General features: G+C 36.9%; 1 protein-coding gene across 1 annotated transcript in view; it reads right to left on the bottom strand.

Annotated features, from left to right (window-relative positions):
• LOC133849121 (GAS2-like protein pickled eggs) overlaps positions 1-19,991 on the bottom strand; it is an 84,418-nt gene that overhangs the window by 9,041 nt on the left and 55,386 nt on the right. Inside the window, exons 5-7 of the mRNA XM_062285009.1 lie at positions 4,880-5,076; positions 1,633-1,751; positions 1,209-1,537 (exon numbers count right to left, since the gene is read on the bottom strand). Coding sequence (XP_062140993.1) covers positions 1,209-1,537; positions 1,633-1,751; positions 4,880-5,076 — 645 coding nt within the window. The remainder of the gene's footprint in view (positions 1-1,208; positions 1,538-1,632; positions 1,752-4,879; positions 5,077-19,991) is intronic.

Here is a 19,991-nt window from a genome sequence, read left to right as displayed (position 1 = left end):
GAACTTATTTATCGATTTCAAATATTTCAACCCAAAATTCAAAACAAGTAAGAAAGGTACCCATTGTGATTGAAAGCAAAACGCATAATATACAACAAAAATACTAAAAGCTTTATTTGGTATATACCAAACTTTTTCCTCATTAACTTTCTGTTCGCAACCAAATTTTCAGGAATTATAAATACTGTAGTTGTTATTGTATGTATCTAAAATAGTTTCAGATTACGCTTGTTAATCGATTTGTATCGATGGAGGCGTGGCAAAATTTGGAAACAAACTTGATCTGCGTGGAAACATAACAAATGCTGTTCATACGGACGACGGACGGACAGGCAGCCAGACAGACGGACATGGCTACATCGTCCTGGCTGTTGATGCTGATCAATTATATATATATATATACTTTATATTCGATCAAATATTTCATACTATTTTCAAGTTGATAAAATACAAAATAAATACAGAAATAAAAAACTAACATGTTTTACACTAACTTTATAAAACTACAGTCTACATAAAGTAGAGAAATAATGCTCAACTTAAATTGAACTTCAATCGGTAGTTTACTATGTTTTAAATTCTCTGTGGTTGGACATTTTGTGAAGTTTTTGGGATACAACGAAACCGCATTAAGCTAGGCAAAGAAGCATTTCATTTGGTTTCTATTTTCTGTGCTACAATTTGTTGTCAATATTCATCTATTGAAAAGACTAGAGAGAAATTTCGTATGCATAAAGTGTGAATCAGAATCTGTTGGATCCCCCCAAAAGAGGCAAACAGTTGTGTGCTCACACAGATCACGATTTGTGGCTACGTTTTATGGTTGCAGCGGGCGGGCGATATCAATGATTGTTGACTTTGGGGGTAATGGGTAATGCACATACAATATCCGATATCCGTTTATAGCCAAAGTCTCCCACCCCACAATTAAGCGTTGCATTTGTTGCTGTTCTTGCTTTTGATTTGTTTTGACCAAGTTTGAAACTGGAAACTTGAAGCCATGGCTAAAAATGGACATGAGAAAAGTCGCTGCACACAATCGGAGAGAAATACAAAAAAAAAAAAAAAAAAAAAAAACTCATGAGCAGTCACCACAAAGACAAAAACTAATGCAAACAGCAACAAGATGAAGAACAAGGGAATAGCGAAAACACAACTAGCGAGCGATAGACGCAGTAATCGATAGCAGATTCGATAGGTTGACTCACCATCTCATCGAGACTCTTGAGATCGTTGGTAACGATCTGTGGCTGTGGTCCATACATCAGCACCGGATCCTTGTCGTTCTCATCCTCGTTCTCCGTATCGCTGTCGTACAGATCCGTTTCGCTGGCCACACACTCGGCGCCAACTGGTGTCGCTTCCGTTTGTGTACCGCTCTCCGCACAGCCGTTGCTCGTCTGGGTGCCACAGCCAATCCCATTACCGTTACCGTTGCCGCTGCCAACGCCGATGCCGACGCCATTCGCCTTGTTGTCGGCGGCAATTTCGCGATCGATTTGTCGCTCCATTTGCACCAGCATGGGCGCTAGCATACCTATATTATATATTAACACAAGCATCGTCACTCGATTAGTTATCGATCAGTCGACAGTCAGTCAGCATCGCTGGATCGATTAATCGATCACTTACCGAACTTGGCGCCACGTCGCGCCACCTCGAGCAGACAGAGAATCACATGCTTCTCGTTCTTGCGCATTATCAGATCGTCCGTTTCGAACAGCAGGCACTCGATGATTTTAAGGCTCTTTCTGCGAATTAAGAATGGGTAATTGATAACACATTTATTAGTGATGTTGCCACATAAGTTATCGATCAATGTTAGGAGTTTCTTAATTTGTATTAGTTACATATCGTATTTATATTTGGTAATATTAGTTTGTACTTTTCACATAATATTTCGTTATGAATATGTTTCGATTTTAGTTCAAAGAAACTTTACATTAATATATAATTCTGTTATTTTATGTCATTTTTGGCTTTCAACTATTCAAATCATTTATTGCATATTTATATTTTGTTTTTATGTGCTGCAGTTTTAGTTCTCTAATTTGTGGACACTAAATTTCGGACCTTTATATTAATATTAATATTATTTCATGTAATTTTTGGCTTTCAACTATTGAAATCATTTATGACATACATATATTTAATACTTAAGCTGAGTATTGTCATTTACTTAATACTAATTAAAGTCACATATTTTACGGCTTTAGAAGAGCTAATTTAGCCATTATTTATTGACATACAGCTAACAAGTAAGTAATTATATTTGATAAGCTTAGTTAGTTTTAAAAATTTGTCTTACTATATATCAAATTTTGTATTTAATTATTATTTCACTTAATATATTTTTTATATACAGTTTTTTAATTTAAAGTATATTTCTTAGTGAATTGAAAGAGCAATCTAGAAACATTTATTGAAACTAACTCAAATCTCTATTGCAGCTGATGATATTACAAATTTATTTTTCGATCTTTATTCAATGACAATTATGTATGTGATATAACATAGCAGAAGATTCTGCTCTGAAAATTTGGTGGTAGGACAATATCTATATACCAAATATAGGCTACGCTATATTTAAGTATTTTTGCGGTATATTAATTAGGTATCGAGTCGAAGGCCACAGCAGCAAGTATTCTCTTTTGTATTTAAATGTGGTATTAATATAGTATTTAATCTAATATAATAGAATAAAAAATAATTTGGTATATTTTATGAATAATACCGCATTCTTTTTGCGTTTATTCACTTTCTAACTTCTTTGTCATATTTGAACTATCAATAACTTGCAATATACAGTCAGCGCCACAAAAAAAGCCGCACTTTTAAGGGTTACGAATTTGTAACTTTCAGGGCCTGTGGTTTCATTATATGATTTCGGAATCGCCCAATTTTTTTTTTAACAAGTTAATTGATGATATGTTAATAAAAGTGCATACCAACTTTTATTTTAAATTTGCTTTTAATATTAAAAAAAATGTTGTTTTTGGTTTCTCCCTAGTTTTAACGACTTTTCACTATTATGGCAAACTTAATGAAAAAAATCATAAAAGTTATAATAATGAAAAAATTCAACAAAATCTATTTTTTTCTAATTAAACACCTTACTAACTATAAAAAAAAATTAAATCTAGGCAATTTAACATTAGACATATTTTTTTAATTTAGCTTAATACTTAGAAATGCCGCCTTTGGCCTTAATTAAAGATTTTACCCTATTGGGCATAGAATCGTAAATGGAACACAAATATTCCTTCGTTATATCGTGTATCCATACTTTTTCTATAATATGTTTTAGCTCCTCCATAGTTTTGGGCTTTCGCTTTCTTATTTTGGCCCCCATATAGGCCCCAACATTCTTGATTGGACTAAGGTCTGGGCTGTTTTCTGGCCAATCTAAGGACTTAATGCCCAATTCTTCCATCAAAATTATTATTTTTAGATAGAAAAATGTTCGATTTATCTGAATAAGTTGTTTTGGTTACAATCGGACACTGAGTAACTCACAGATCGCGCTCGATTGCAAGGTGCAGAATCATCCTGAAAAATGGGTTCTTCTTCTTCTTCTTCACTTATGGACTCAATGCTAGGCACAACTCCACTTAAAATTATTTCTTTGTATTTTTCTGCATTGATCATACCCTGAACCATTAAAATTGATTCCGTTTTATATTTGGATATGCATCCCCATACCATAACATACGGTGAATGCTTTACTGTGGCTATGCAGCAATTTTCAGAAAACCGTTACCCACGTCTACGGCGCACCTTGAGAATTCCATCAGATCCAATGAGATTAAATTTGGACTCATCTGAAAATAGCACTCTTGACCAATCAGAATCAGTCCAATTTGAAGAAAGAATTGGACATTAAGTTCTTAGATTGGCCAGAAAACAGCCCAGACCTTAGTCCAATCGAGAATGTTGGGGCCTATATGGGGGCCAAAATAAGAAAGCGAAAGCCCAAAACTATGGAGGAGCTAAAACATATTATAGAAAAAGTATGGATACACGATATAACGAAGGAATATTTGTGTTCCATTTACGATTCTATGCCCAATAGGGTAAAATCTTTAATTAAGGCCAAAGGCGGCATTTCTAAGTATTAAGCTAAATTAAAAAAATATGTCTAATGTTAAATTGCCTAGATTTAATTTTTTTTATAGTTAGTAAGGTGTTTAATTAGAAAAAAATAGATTTTGTTGAATTTTTTCATTATTATAACTTTTATGATTTTTTTCATTAAGTTTGCCATAATAGTGAAAAGTCGTTAAAACTAGGGAGAAACCAAAAACAACATTTTTTTTAATATTAAAAGCAAATTTAAAATAAAAGTTGGTATGCACTTTTATTAACATATCATCAATTAACTTGTTAAAAAAAAAATTGGGCGATTCCGAAATCATATAATGAAACCACAGGCCCTGAAAGTTACAAATTCGTAACCCTTAAAAGTGCGGCTTTTTTTGTGGCGTTGACTGTATGGTGTGGCAGAATTATAGTTTTTTAAAATTTATTTATTTTAAATTCAAAATGTGTTCTTCATTCTTTTTCTCACTACTGATGCGTGTACATACTAATTTTAAGTATGTATATAGTATATAAATTTTCAGATTATACACATATTTTTAAATGATAATCAAATAAACGTTAAGAAATTTAATATTCAAATAAAATAAAGTTTTGCGACATATAATATGTAATTCTTCTTCTTTTCAGCTGCATTCTCTAGACACACACTTTGCATATTGTACAAGTTTTTGTGCTTGATCTTTGAGTTGTTGTTGTGCCTGCATCCATCAATCATCAATCAAAGATCAATCGCAGCAACTTGCTTTGATCTCTGATTGATGATGTGCTTTAAACTCACCTGCACCAGGTTATGAAGTTGGACACGTTGTCGCGGGAGAAGAAGGTGCCGCTCTTGGCGGTCGGCAGAAAGTGGACATTGCCCAGGGCGAGGATGGGGCCAGCTAATCCGGAAGTCATCGAGCGTGTCATTGATTTGTTGCGCGCCTGTCGCCGGGCCAAATAATCCTCGGCTGCTTGCCGCACATAATTTGCGTGCTGCAAATAAAAGCAAATAAACACCAAATTAAACGAGTGCACCAACAACAATAAATTAGAGACAAAAGATAAAGAGAGAGAGAGAGAGAGAGACATGAATGCAATGTGCAATGTGCGACTGCAAATCGCATTGCGATTCGAGTGAAAGTCAAAATGAAATATTTTTGGCTTATTCAAAAGCGCGACAAAAATCTAGAAAAAACGTTTATTTTTAAGTGTCGCAAGAATTTAGCGCAGCATTTTTAGGCTGACGGCGGCCAAGAAGCTGGCGACGGGGAACAGGGAGAGGGGGGGGGAGAAGGGAGAGAGGCAGCTACACACCTTTTTCCTCTAGCCCCCAAACAACTTTCCCTCTCTCTTTTCAAAAGTTTGGCCATTGCAATCAACAGTTCAACTTTGCTTTGATTAAAAAGGGGAAGTACCGCAAATTGCGTGGGAAGAAAGGGGGGGGGAAGGGGGAATGTTTGTTGGCGCCGCAATGTTACGCATAATTAATTAACACGCAGCCAGTGCAAAAAAAAAAAAAAAACTCAGACACACTCACAACACTCGTCACTCATCAGTCATCGCAGTCGCATTCGCATTCGCATTCACAAATTTATTTTGTGAATGGCCCAAAAGAATGGGCACCTGACACAAATACTCTTCTCCTTCTCTTTCTATCTATCTTTCCGTCTCTCTCTCTATTGCATTTCAGGTATTTTATAGCTCAAGCGCATAAATAAGATTAAATAACTAACTAAAGAGATGCGCTCATCAAATATTCAAGTATCGTCTTTCGTTTAACCATCTCACTTTGTATTTGTGTTCACAATTGTCATCCAACTGATAAGATGTTATATATGAAAAAAATTAGCAGGGCTAATTCTATTAATTTAGTATTAATTAATTAAACAATTCACTTATTGCCTAAGCAGACAGATTGTAAATAAAGAAGCTAACAAAAATAATATATATAATATTATATTCAGAATACATTAACAAAGCAAAATCACAGTTGAAGCTTGAAGAAAATTTAAAAAAAATCACAGTTGAAGCTTCAATAAAGCGCAATTTATGACAGATCAAAGAAACACAATTCTTGCTACAATTATATGAAACAAGTAAGAAAACTTCAGTGGAGTGGAGATACCCGCTACACTTTGAATAAAACAAATTTCTAAAAATATACCGAACTAAAATACTGAAAAAAGATTGAAGCTTAAGTTGGTATATTGATATATGCAGGACTACATTCAAAATAAACCAAATTGTCAGCCAAAGTAACTAAGCTTTGTGGTATATTTTTAGTATATTTGTTCATTTTCATATCTGTAGTTTGAGTCACATAAATTAGAGTATTTTTGCGGTATTTGTTTGGAATATTTGTTGAATACACTCACTTGGCTATAGCTTTGTTCCTTGTTTTTTTTTTTCAACTCATATTTGTACTTTAAGCGAAATGCAAATAGATCAACGAATTGATTACTATTTCATTATTATTTCAATTGTAATAAGACCGTAAGTTACATCTTTAAGTTTTGTAAATTTTTTGAAACATTTCAAATTCCATGAAAGTTTGGCAAACAGCCAAACTTGTTACCTGATTTCTTATACAGTCGCATTATGTATAAAAATCAGTATCATAAATTACTTTTTAAATATGAATTACTCAAGCTGTAGCTTTGGAAATATTTGATATATGATTCAATCGTTGAGTTTGTGATAAAGAATTGTTCTTAAAATATTAATTTGATTTTATAATTAGTCGAGTACTTTAATCCGCATCCGCATCATATTCTAACCACAACTAAAATGAACTTTTAGTCACAATCGTGTTAAGCATTTCCTTATATAGACTCGTTATTTCAGTTTGTAGTATTTCTGCTGGCTGCTGACTGCTGGCGATTGTTGTGTTGCATTTCTCATTTCTCGCCGCCCGTTGTTGCAAGTGTTGACACTTGTTGCCTCCATTTCGACGCCCTCGTTGGCATTGATCGTCTCGAGTCGAGTTGAGTTGAGCTGCAGCTTATGTCATCATCATCGTCATCATCATCATCGAAGTCGCGCGCGCGTGCTCGCCATCAACTCTCCACCTGTCTCACTCTCCCCCCTTCTCACTCTCTCTCTTGATGCGATGCCAAAAACGATTCAATCCCAATTCGACTTCGAGGCGATGCGATGCGATGCGATGCACGACGATCGAGAGATCGCGAGACGTGTAATGCATTTCCATTTCCATTTCGATTTCGGTTTCGATTTCCATTTACATGCATTCGATATTCATTTATGCACATTTTTGTAATAATTTAATATTTAAACAATTTCAATATTTCCTTCTCTCCTCCACAGTCGATTATTATTATTGTTATTATGATGTGTCGTGTTTTGCTTTTGCGGTTTTTTTTTGTTTATGGTTATCTTCTCGAACTGCATTGTAGTGTGCTTTATTTGGTGTTTATTGTTTACCCTAACCGATCCATAGAAGGGCAACATCATCATCAACATCAAACAGCTCTGACGTCTGTGGCGTGGGCGTGGCATTTACTCCCTTCTTTGGTTGTAAACAGGATAAGCCAAAGCCAAGCTACATTCTCTATTTAGTATTTAGTCGAATTAAGTAAGAGTATATGTTAGTCGAGGTCATACCATCGATGTCCGTCGCATTTCTTGTGTCTTCATCTTCAGCTCTTCTTCGCTCTTCGCACTGCATCATCTGCTTTGCTTTGCTTTGACTCTTATCATTGAGCTGGGCACCGAGCAAGACGCCCACGTTGCAGTTGGCCAGAGGCGTTAAATAGCTCGGCTTCTCCTCTGCCCACGATTATTCAGTGAATCGAATACTATTCACCACCATTCATTCATTCAGCATTAAGCATTCAATAATCGGCATTTGGCATTTAGCCTTCTTCTCCTGTTCGCCTCTTCGCTTCCCATCAAATTTATGAGCTGCAAGTTGAGCTGTAATACTCGTATTTTTGATCTCAAACGATCTCAAAATATGCATCGAGAATCGCTGTCACTTTTCACTTTCGTAAGATAAAACTACTATTATGACATCACACACTCATGACAGTGTTGGAAAGTGTGCAAAAGGGAGCTTAGAGATGCACTGAGTGCTTTCTACCAGAGATGACACAAAATGTCATCAGCTATTAGCGATTTATGCACTTATTTGAATTAATTAGTTTCAATTAATATCTTTGATCATGCTTTTTAAATTGATTGTCAATTATTCATTGAAAATTATATTCTTCGACTAATATTGTATGTTTAGTTCGTCTTATATCCCAAGTTTTTCTAGCTATATTATTTTACTATAGAATTTAATTTTTACGTATAATAATTGAAATCTAAAAAATTAAGTGTATTTTGAATTCACATCATATATTTTCTGTGTTTCTTTGCCATATTTAAATAAATTTCTACGAAGACAGGCGAAATTGAAATAAATATATCGATAGTTTCTCAGCCAACTTTATGACCTTAAATTTGGCATGGAAATTTTTAAAAACAAAAATGTATGGCCACATAAATTAATTAATAACATTAATTGATAACAAGCCAATCAGAACTAGCTTCTTTAATGACGATATATTCTCAACCATGCTGCCAATATTTCTAAGTACATTCATCGATAACTAGTCGAGCTTTGCACGTGCTTTCGATAACAAAGTATTGTCATTGACGGTGACATTTCAATGTTGTGTGCAACTGTCAAGCTTAACGTTGATCCTGTTAAATAATTTGTATCACAATTTTCTCAACGTAAGTCAAAGAAAAGTGTCGTTGATTGTTTTAAATTGCATTTCTCTGTTTTTCAGATGCCAACAATGGAAACTGAACCGTTAGAGTATCAGAAGCAGGACCAGGAGAAAATCGAGCTGATTGACGACGACAAGAAGCAAAATATTTATAAGAAACTGATGGATACCGAACGCAGCAAGTCATCCATGTCGGAGAAGCACAGCCATGAAAAGGAGGAAAGGTCAAAGGAATATAAAGTGCTTAAGGAGTCTTCTGACCCATCGACCCAACCGGAGGAGGAGTGTTTGATTCGCTCTCGGAAGCGTCGCCCGGACTCTCCGAGAGCCGATTGCACGCCCTCAAAAATGGCGCCAGCAGAAGAAACATTCCAATATGATCTTGACTGGGAGATGCATAAATTTACAGCGGATGTTGGGCAGACAAAGCAGGAGCAACAGGAAGACGATGAGGAACAAACACAGCGACCTGAAGGCAGGCTTTACGATCGCATCTCTCAATACGTGAGCACAAATATGTCAACGACATCGACGTCGTTCTTTGCCAACTATTTCGCCGCTGAAAAGTCGAAGAGTTTTGCACAACTAAACGAAGAAGAGCTCTTCGGAGAAAACAGCGACAGCGACAGCGAGAACAAACCAAAGCCGATGGTAAAGCCCAAGAAGTCCGAGGAACTTCTCCTAAGCGAATCGAAAGCAAATCAACTACAGCAGCAGCAGCGGAAAGAACAGCAGCTGCTGCAACTGCAGTTGAAGAAGTACGAAACGTTGCACGAGAAGCTTGCCCAAAAACATGAAGACATGCTTAAGACCTTTCAGAAGATGCTAATCAAATTGCTGCGCCAAGTCTCCGTTGAGATAACCAAGGAATTGAGCGGAAAAGCACCGACGCAAGAAACGTTCAATCCGAAGAAACTTGATGAGACTTGGTGTTTGCCATATGGCAGCGATAGCAAGGTGATTGTCAAGAGCAGCAAGGAGGGCATCATGAGCATCAGAGTGGAGCCCCTAATGCCAATGCACTTGAGGACATCCATGACGAAACAAAGCGAGAGGCGGGAGGATGACTGCAAACCGCGTACGGAGCAATGGATCGAACAGCAATCGATCGATCCGGAAACGGAGCACTATCAGGAATATCCTTCCCCATCTGACTACGACAACGATAGCGAGGATCAAAGCAATGATGATGGCGATAATAACATCGAAGCTAATAGAAATAACAATAATACGAATGCTGTGGAGGTGGAAAACCCATTTGATGTGTATAACGATCATATCGAGACCGATTGGAATAATCTTCACTCTGTTGACAATACGGTTGCTGTGGACATGGAATTGGATTCCGACTGCGGATCCAATTGGAGCGGATCGAAGACCTTGTGCTCCGATAAGTCCGAATCAACGCTGCAGCTGGAGATCTCGGATCGCGAGTATCAGCGACTCTTGCAGCGCAGTCGCATCGAGTGCTTTGAGCACCAGCATAAGCTGGACATCGAAGATCGATCTCGCCAAATGTAAGAGCAGCTAATGCACAATACGAAGCATCCGTGATAGACTCAACCTACCAAAGCTAAAGAAGATGGCGAATGCGAAGAGGAATATTAGGGATTAGCTTATAAGCGAATATATTATATTCTAAATGGCTTTAACGTGTTCTTATGACACCAACAAATTGAAAAACCAATCCAAAATGTTGATCTCATTACAAGACGAAGAAGCATTGGAAACGTATTTAACATAATATATTCAACATTAGAACCTTGTTGAGAAACGTTTTTCAAATTATACAAATAAAAAACGAATACGAATTTGTAGGCACAGATAAAGTTATTTTATGTATTATTATATTATATTGTAATGTATTATTACAATATTAGTTTATATTTATATTATTATATTTCAGTTTGTTATATAGGGGTGGAAATAGTACTGTATCATGTACCTTCTGAAGGGTATTAGTTTTGCATAATAGTATTAAGAATTGTCTACAAAAGTGACTTTTTGCGTGTGCAACACACCAACACACACACACACACATAGACTGAGAGGGGTCAGAGGCCTCGTGCCTCGTCGTGTGGCAGACGGAGAGGCAGCGTCAAGTGTCGAAGCTGTCGAAGCAATTAACGTGACTTTGGGAGTCAAGAGTCGCCCTGTAAGTGGGGCAAAACAGCAAAACCAGAGACTGCCAAGGGGATGAAGAGGGCAAGGAGGAGAAGGGGGAGGTTGAGGGTGAGGCAACAAGCAGCTCATAACGTTGGCGCAACTGATTGCCATGCAACTGTGGCACAAATGCGACTCAAGTACGTGACAGGTAGAAGAAACGAGAGCGAAAGCGGTTAAGGAAGCGCCTCATGTTGCAACGTGCCACAAAGAGAGACAGAGACAGAGAGAGAGAGAGATGGGGAATACATACATAGGTTGCGACTTGGCGTTATGCATAATGCGGGTGTTTGGAGGTGGGGCATCATCATCATCATCATCGTCACGTAATTAGCTTAGATTTTTTTTCATTTTCCATTTTATTTTGTATTTTTTGCTCGCTTGCCCGAAAATGTGTGTCAATATGGCGTTAATAACATTAGGTAAAAGGCAATTGCAAAAAGCAACAAAAGGCAGCAGCGCACAGCAACGTGTCTTTCGCATTATACAGATACAAGATATATACACCGATATACTATATTGTTGTATGTGGAGCATACATATGTATGTATAGCGTAATGGCCGTAACAGCTTTTTGCTTCCGCAAAAGCAGCGAAAAAAAAGAGACGCCAAATTAAATCAAACAAACAGCAGCAACAACAACAACAACAACGACCACAATCGAAATGACATTGCAAAAACCGAAAATCAACAGCGACAACAACAATAAATGATATCAGCAACAACAACAGCTAACGGGGCGAGCATAATGTTTATTGTAAAATTGCCGGATTTCAACGCAATTATCAAAAGTATGCGCACTGCGCATACCCTGCAAAAGCCACTCACAAAGTGGCTATGCACAACTAACTACATACATGGAAGACAAATTATTGTCCCATAAATTCATAATTGAAACTGATTTCATAAATTCTAGATTGCATACATAAATTATTATTAATAAAACGAAAAAAGTATCCAACAAATGCAAATGATATTTAATTATTATAAATAAAATACATATATACATATGTATACATATGCAAATCACTGTGTTGCTGTTGTTCGCACAGTGTTGTTAAGCGCATAAATATTGCAAATATCAAGCTCTGATTAACACTATTCATTCCATTCGATTAATAGTGAGAACTTTATTAAAATAACAAATTTAAAAAACTTTATCCAACTGTTATTTTTAACGTTTTTTTTTTTTAACATATAAAGTACTTTATTGTTAAGCGCTTAAATATTGATAATATCAAGATCTGATTAACACTATTCATTCCATTCGATTAATAGTGACCCATTTATCGTATTATCATTAAAAAAACGATTTAAAAAACTTTATCCAACTGTTATTTTTTGCGTTTTTTTAACATAATAAGTACATTGTTGTTAAGCGCTTAAATATTGCAAATATCAAGATCTGATTAACACTAATCATTCCATTCGATTAATAGTGAGCAATTTATCGCGTTATCATTAAAATAACAAATTTAAAAAAACTTTATCCAACTGTTATTTTTCGCGTTTTTTTTTTTAAATAATAAGCAATTAAATATTACTAAAATAGTTTGCATACATGAAAATTCGATTTATCAAACTGCATTACTGCACAAATAGTGTTGGTTAACGCTGCCAACATATTGGTCGATTGTCCATCTCTAACTAAAAGCTACGAACATCTCTAGATCTCCCAGCTTTGTCTTTTCATTTCGAGTGTCAACGCGACGACAACGAAAACTTTTTCCAACATTTTCTTAATTTTTTCTTTTGGTCTCGGTCGAACAAAAAAAAAAACTTCGAGCAAAATGAATAAGGCTAACGATGAGAATTCCAAAAAAATTGGAGACAAACCCTAATGAGGACACGTATTCGTCAAATTCGGATTCGTCTCTGGACAATGAGTTTGTGGTGCCCAAACCTGTGAAGGCCCCAGAATCTCCGGAGTCTGAGTCGTCTAATGAGGAGGACGAGAAATCACAGGAGGCTGATGACGAAGAAGAAAAAGATGAGGGCGACGAGGAAGAAAAAGATGAAGAAGACGAGGAAGAAGATGATGAGGAAGACGAGGAAGAAAAAGATGAAGGAGAAGAGGAAGAAGAAGAGGATGAAGAACATGAGGAAGAAGAGGACGAGAACAGTGAGGAGTCGGAAGAAAGCGATGACGACAATGATGACGGCGAACCCAAATCCAAGCGCGTCCGAGTCTCACGCGACCGCAAATGGCGTTAAAAATGTGATGATAGGACCAGACGTCCGGGATTTCAGCCATGGGTAACAGACAAAAGCAAACTCTGATGACCTCACCTAACCCACTAACGGACTAATTATGATTATTATTATTATAAAATGGTCTAATCATATAACACTATTAAAATGCATTAACCAAACGCAATTCTCTGATTTAACCTCATTTTTAATCGCAACTAATAGAAAAATTAGTAACATAACCTCAATTACTTCTAACACATGTTGACAACCACATTTTTATTCTTCTTCTTGTTGAGAGTTGTCAATCACATTCTAGTTCTAGTTCTAGCAGGCCACGTGATGTTTGTCTCATCTCTAGCGTCTCAACTGTCATCTCTAATTTGAGAATACAACTGTTTGCAAAGCAACGCTGTGTCTGGCAAATTCTGACTGTATTCTCAATTATTTTTTGTTCTTTTAATAAACTTCAAAATGAACAACGAAAAGCGTAATGACGATGGGATGCTGCAGTCACTCGATCAATCGAAGGACGCAGTGGAAAACGCACATGAGTTTAAGGTGTTCGATACGCTAAAGTTGGCCATCGAAGTGGTGAGCAAACGCAACAGTTTTGTGATCAATTCCACGGAATTTGCGCAATATCTAATGGAGGAACTCAAGTTGGCCAGTGACAAGAAGATGAAGCTAGTGGATGCCAATGGCGAGCTCTTGTCCCCGGAGCGACTCAAACAGCTGCTCAGCAGTGAGGAGCAGAAGTAGGAGGAGGTGAAGGCTGATGACAACGTAATCGAATTTGTATACCCGAAGGATGTATTTAAGGAGCAGAAGTAGGAGGTGAAGACTGACAACGTAATCGAATGTGAATATGAATATTAAATAAAAAATATTTGTATACCCAAAGGTAAAGGATATATTTAAGCTTGAGAGCGGGTATCTGAGAGTTGAGCTTCGATTGATTTGGCCAAAAGCGCGGCAACGCCTAAGCGGATTTGCTAACAATGAGCAATGAGCCAAAAAGAAATAGACAAAAAGGCTTAAAGAGCTGCCACCGATTGCCGATTGCCAATTGCCAGATTGGCCATAACAGCAAACGGCTAACAGCTAACACCTAGCATGGCCAACAAAGCACGTTAGTGTTGTTGTCATTGTTGTTGTTGTTGTTCAACTCAATCAAATTCAAAACTGTCCACAATTTACCATTCACAATGTTGAATTCAAAGCCGTGTCGACGTTGCCGTCATCAACACAACACAACACAAACAACAACTGTGCTTAACTGTTGTCTTGTTGGCTTGTCTTGTGGGGTTCAAGGTTCTGTTGGACAACTTCCTAGCTGACCATTTGGCAATGATCGATTGCTGCCAACTGATTGTTGCACCCACAATAACCATAACCATAACAACAACAGCAACAGCTACGAGCGTCGAATAGATCTAACGATTGATCGGTCACCTGTCTCGGTGCTTGCTTTTGATCTTGGTTCCATTTGATTGCCACTAACGGTATTTCCATAATGCTGCCAAAGTTTGTTGCTCTCCCTCTCCTCTCTCTCTCTCTCTCTCCTTGTGCTGTGGGAAACAACCATGGACATCACAAGACACAAGATGGATGAGAGACGATGAGATCATTGATCGCCTGATTGCATCGTTGATCATTAGCAAGCGAGTGTGGTTCTCTTAGTATGAGTGTGTGTGTGTGGGCAGCAGGCACAACAACAATAACAACAACACAAGAGTCTTAACATTGGTAATTGATACATGCCGCAACACTTGCTGCACACATACTTGGGGCATGCAAGTTTTGTTGGTTGGTTGCTGGTGCGATTTAAGTATTTCGCATTTCCCACAGTTTGCCAAAGAATCTTTGACACTTCGATTATACTTCGATCACATATATTGTATATACATACATATATAGTATGTGTTTCTGGATTAAAAATTTGTAGTAACCATTAAACATTGACATTAATTTTTGTTCTTGAAATTTCAAGTAACTTTTGTTTTTAGCATGCATATTTAGATCGCTATTTTGTTATCTATAACATGTTGTATGCTCATTAAGAGACGCCAGGTAATAAGACAGAGAAGTCTTAAGCTAAGCGACAACAACTTGAAAACAAGACAAAAGCAACACTGAACCAAACTGAACAGGTTTCTATTAACAAAAAATATAGTTGTTGTTGCTATTTTCCAAAGCCAAAACGAATTTTGAATGTGGGTGAAGTTGTTAAAAATGTGGCAAACGCAATCGAGGCCAGTCTCTAGAGTCGATGTCTTCGTCTTCGTCTCTATCTCCGTCTCGGTTTCGGTCTCGATCTCAGCTTCCCGACAAGCAAAACACCCTCTCCTCTCTCCCCCTCCCCAGCTAAGTAATGCCACACCCCCCATTTTTGGCCCGCTAAGCGCATATTTAGTTATAAACTTGAATTTAGACGCGGCCCAAATTAGATAGATCGACTTTGACTATTGGGCCACGCGGTGAGAGCGAAGAATGAAATAAAATACTCAATAAATGAAGTCAACTTTAAATAGGAATCATTAAAAAAACAGTTTAACCTCAAAATTAGCAAAATGTTATGCAAAAAAAAAGAAAAAATCTTCGATAATCTATTATAAAAGTGAAATAAGAACGCACATGCAATGAAATCAGAGTAAATAATTCTTATGACTGTTTCACTTTATTTCCTATTGTTTCACACACTTTTGCGTTTCATTTTGCAGTCACAAAATGAAATGTTTGCGAAACAATAGGAAATAAAGTGAAACACAGTCATCAAATAAAAATGGGATCGGACTATAAAGAACGCAAGCAAATTAAATGAATACTCATTTCCAGTGTCATTAATTCATCGAGATTAACATTCTAATTCAGTTTCGTTTTTGGTGTTGTGCTTCCTGTTGTGGCAGATTAACAAATTAAAGACGAAGAGACTGTTTTCCATTAGGGAATATTTCATTTGGTTTTCTTTTTTTTTAATATTGTTCTATTATAATTTCCTATCTTAGTCTTGATTGCTGTTCAGGGAATACCTATAACAATTGTGTTGAAAACCGATCTGGGATCTGAGATTTGAGATGTGGCATAACTTTTGGCGGAATCGTGCAAATTGCCGCGACATGTCTATCTTTTTGTCGTTTATTTTTGGCTCGTCGTTTGGCTATTTGTCCACTTTTGGGCACAGCCACAACAATAACAAGCTAAAGACGTGGTGATGGAGGTGGAGGCGGAGGAGAAAGAGGAAGTGGAAGAATTGGCGACGTCTAAAGCGTTTTGGCCAAGTAAATACGAGCATATGTAAATATTAATTTTATTAAACAAACGTGACGCTAACTCAACTCAAACTGAAACTGAAATTTCAACTCTGGGAGCAGCAAACGCAAGCGCGCAAAAAAAAAAAAATAGATTAAACAGTGCGCGCTTTTCATATTTGGCTTTTCAATTCACAATATCGGATGCCAGCAAAAATACGGTTTATCGTGAATGCGAATGCGACTCTGGCCCCGACAATTGTTTTGCTTTTTGTTTACTTTGTTTTTTTGTGCTTTGGACTTGGACTCGTTTCGCAAAAAAAAAAACAACAAAAACAGAGTCGGTGACATCGTCATCGTCATCGTTGTCCGTGCTTATGTAGCTCCGCCTAAGCGGAGACGTGGACGACTTCAAATCGGAGGCAGTTCATCAACAAGGCAATCGCAAAACGCATCCAAAATGCGTGGGAATTGTGCCGGCCTTGCTTTGAAGTCTGCTTGCAACAAAAAAAAGGCTATTTGCGGAATTTCAAACGCAAAAGCTGTGCACTCATCGCTCACAAACACACACACACACACACTCTCGAGCAGTGAAAGCTATGAGTGTGTACACACTGGCGGTCATTACAAGTGTAACCCTGCTATGTAGCTGCAATTATGCGACAGTGTTGCCAAATTAACTTTTTCTGTTGTTGTTGCCAACTTAACTTTTTTTTGTGGGTAATCAGAATATGGCTAGCTTAAGTGCTCATAGTAATCAACTAGATAAATTGCTTTAAAATTAATAATTTAATAATATAAGTTAAATTAATACAATCAACAGAATATCTAGATAAATTTCTGAAATATTCATAATTAAATAATATATTTATTTAGATTCTTTTCAATAACTTTAACCAAGATTATAGCAACAATAAAGAGCAACTTTAAATTTTAGTTTTTTTTTTACTTTTTTGCGGAAATGTTTCGGATTATGTTCGTATTTAATTTGTTTAATTTGATGAGTGCTAATAAATGACAAATAAAGCATTTTATTCGCTTTTCCAAACTGACTATTCAAATAAAGTGTTTAGCATTTTCATTGTCACTTTTACTGTCTTTTCAGCTAGTTTACAGCTAATTTGATGGATGAAATTAGCTATTTTTGGATATCGCAATATGGATGGTTGGCAACGCGGCGCTGTGCGAAAAAAGAAGCAAAGAGCAAAAACAAAAAGAACGAAGAACAAATGGTTGGCAAATATGGCTAAAGAAGCATAATAATTGTCATATAATCGACACAATGCTTGAATCTTGGCTTGGGACTTGCGACTTTAATTGGCTAAAAGTGATTCATCGACGACAGCAACAGCAACAACTACGACAATGGCAACAGCAGCAGCAACAACAACAACAACAACAACAACAGCAACAATAGTCGTCACATTTCGTAGGCGACTCTCGACAACGATTTGGACTTCCTTTTGTGGCAGCGACGGCGGCGGCGGGCAAATGATTGTCGCCATTGAGACTGCACGACAACTGGCAACGTGACGCATGAACAGCGCCGCCCTCCGCGACCAAGTTGCAACAACGAATGCGACTGCGACTGCGACACATTGCAGCACATATGGGTTGGGAGCGTGGAGGGGGGAGGAGGGGGCGAGGGTGCAATAGTCGCTCTTTGACCTTTCCCCCCGCGATGGTTTCCTTTTCTATTTTCAACTGTCGACAAATTTAGAATGCGACGAAACTGAGACTCATGATGACCGCTAATGGAGACACAACTCCGCAAAGGGGCGGGACGGGATCACAAAGCAAGAGGGGAACGAAGAGAGGGTGCAACTTCAAAACTATTTATAAGCTAAATCACATGGCAGCTGCTGCCACAAAACACACTTATAAATCACATTTGAAAATCAATCTTATCTTCCTATAAAGAATCAATTGTTAAAGACTTGTTTTAAATATTACATTCACATGTGGAGAACTAAAGATTGTTAAGGAACTTTTTCTTAAGAATTTATTGTATTTCGTTTTACTTCATTAAGCAATTCTTACTTTAAATTCTTTAAGAATGCGCACTAATCTAATAATTACTTTTACTTAGTTGAATTTAAGAATCTTAATTGTCAATTGTCTGCTTCTATTGTTCTTATATTTTCTTCAAACTGAAAGCAGCCAATTCTTTTCTTCGTGAGATAGATTCAATTATTTATTTGTTAAAGTAATTAAATTTGATGCAAAATCAATCCATGATTTTTATAAGCCAACCTCTATTCCTCATATTAATTGTTAAAGAATTTTGTTTTAAGAATTCATTATATTTCATTGACCAATTCTGAGCTGTCCTAACCTAATCTTTGTTTCTAATGTAATTATTTTACATTTTGAATTTTAGAATCTTAATTGTCGATTATTTGATTTAAATATTCTTGCTTCACAACTACTTTCTTCACATTGAAAATAGCAAATTCTTTTCAAATGTTAAAGTAACTAAATTAAAGTCTACATTTAGAATCAATCAATGGTTTATATTGGCCAATATAATGCAAATTCTTTTCCTCACATTGATTGTTAAAGAACATTTTTTTTTTGACAATTTATCGTATTTTCTATTTCATAATTTAGTTCCTTTTCCTTAGGGTAATTATTTTGAATTTAAGAATCTTAAAAGTCAATTGTCTGATTCTATTATTCTTGATTTTTTTATTTTCCCTCAAAAGAAGCAACTTCTTTTCTTCATAAGGTAAAGCTTAAATTGTTAAAGTGATTAAAATGTTATGTAAAATTTTAGAATAAATCAATGATTTTTATTAGCCAAATGTATGTAAACTGTTATTTTTTGTTTACCATCTACCATCAAATGTAAAGCAATCAATTGTTGTAGTAATTTTGTCATTGCAGCTGTTGCGGCACATGCCACAAACTGTGGAGGGAGACTGCATCTGGGCCGAAAAACAATGGCCAAAATGCAATTACCAAGAAGGAGGTGGCGCACAGTGGCGCACCACTTACAAGAACTTTAACACGCCAGAGTTCAAATTAGTCAGCCACACTCCATAAATCAGACAACGCAAAACAATCATAAAAAGGCCGCTCGCCAGCAGCAGCAGCAGCAGCAGCAGCAGGCACAGTTCGTGCCCCAAACTTGGTTGCAGCAGCCAGCGCCATGCTGGGGGTCTGCTGGACAGCTGCCACCACAGAAAAACGAACTGGGGAACTGGCCAATCGAGTTGCGACCGCCTGCTGTTGCCGGGTCGAGCGATTAGCATACAATTTGTGTGGCAACTTGTTGTTGCCACTGCTGCTGCCGTTGTTGTTCCACGCTGCACGCTGCACGTTGCATTGACAGCAATAAATAATCAAATTGCATTGCGATACCCTTGCAATGGCGCTCGCTTCTGATAAAGCTTATCTGGCAAGCAGCGAGACATGAGTTTGATAAATCGAATGGAAACGAATGGAACTAGAACAGTGAAAGAACGCAACCTTAACAAATCAATGTGGAATTAAAACAGAACCAAAACTATTATTGAGCTACAAAATCATTATCAATGAAATAAAATGTTTAAATTTCCAAACGAAA

Source organism: Drosophila sulfurigaster, chromosome X (assembly GCF_023558435.1).
Source record: "Drosophila sulfurigaster albostrigata strain 15112-1811.04 chromosome X, ASM2355843v2, whole genome shotgun sequence".
Lineage (NCBI taxonomy): Eukaryota > Metazoa > Arthropoda > Insecta > Diptera > Drosophilidae > Drosophila > Drosophila sulfurigaster.
This window is presented reverse-complemented; position numbering and strand designations above follow the sequence as displayed.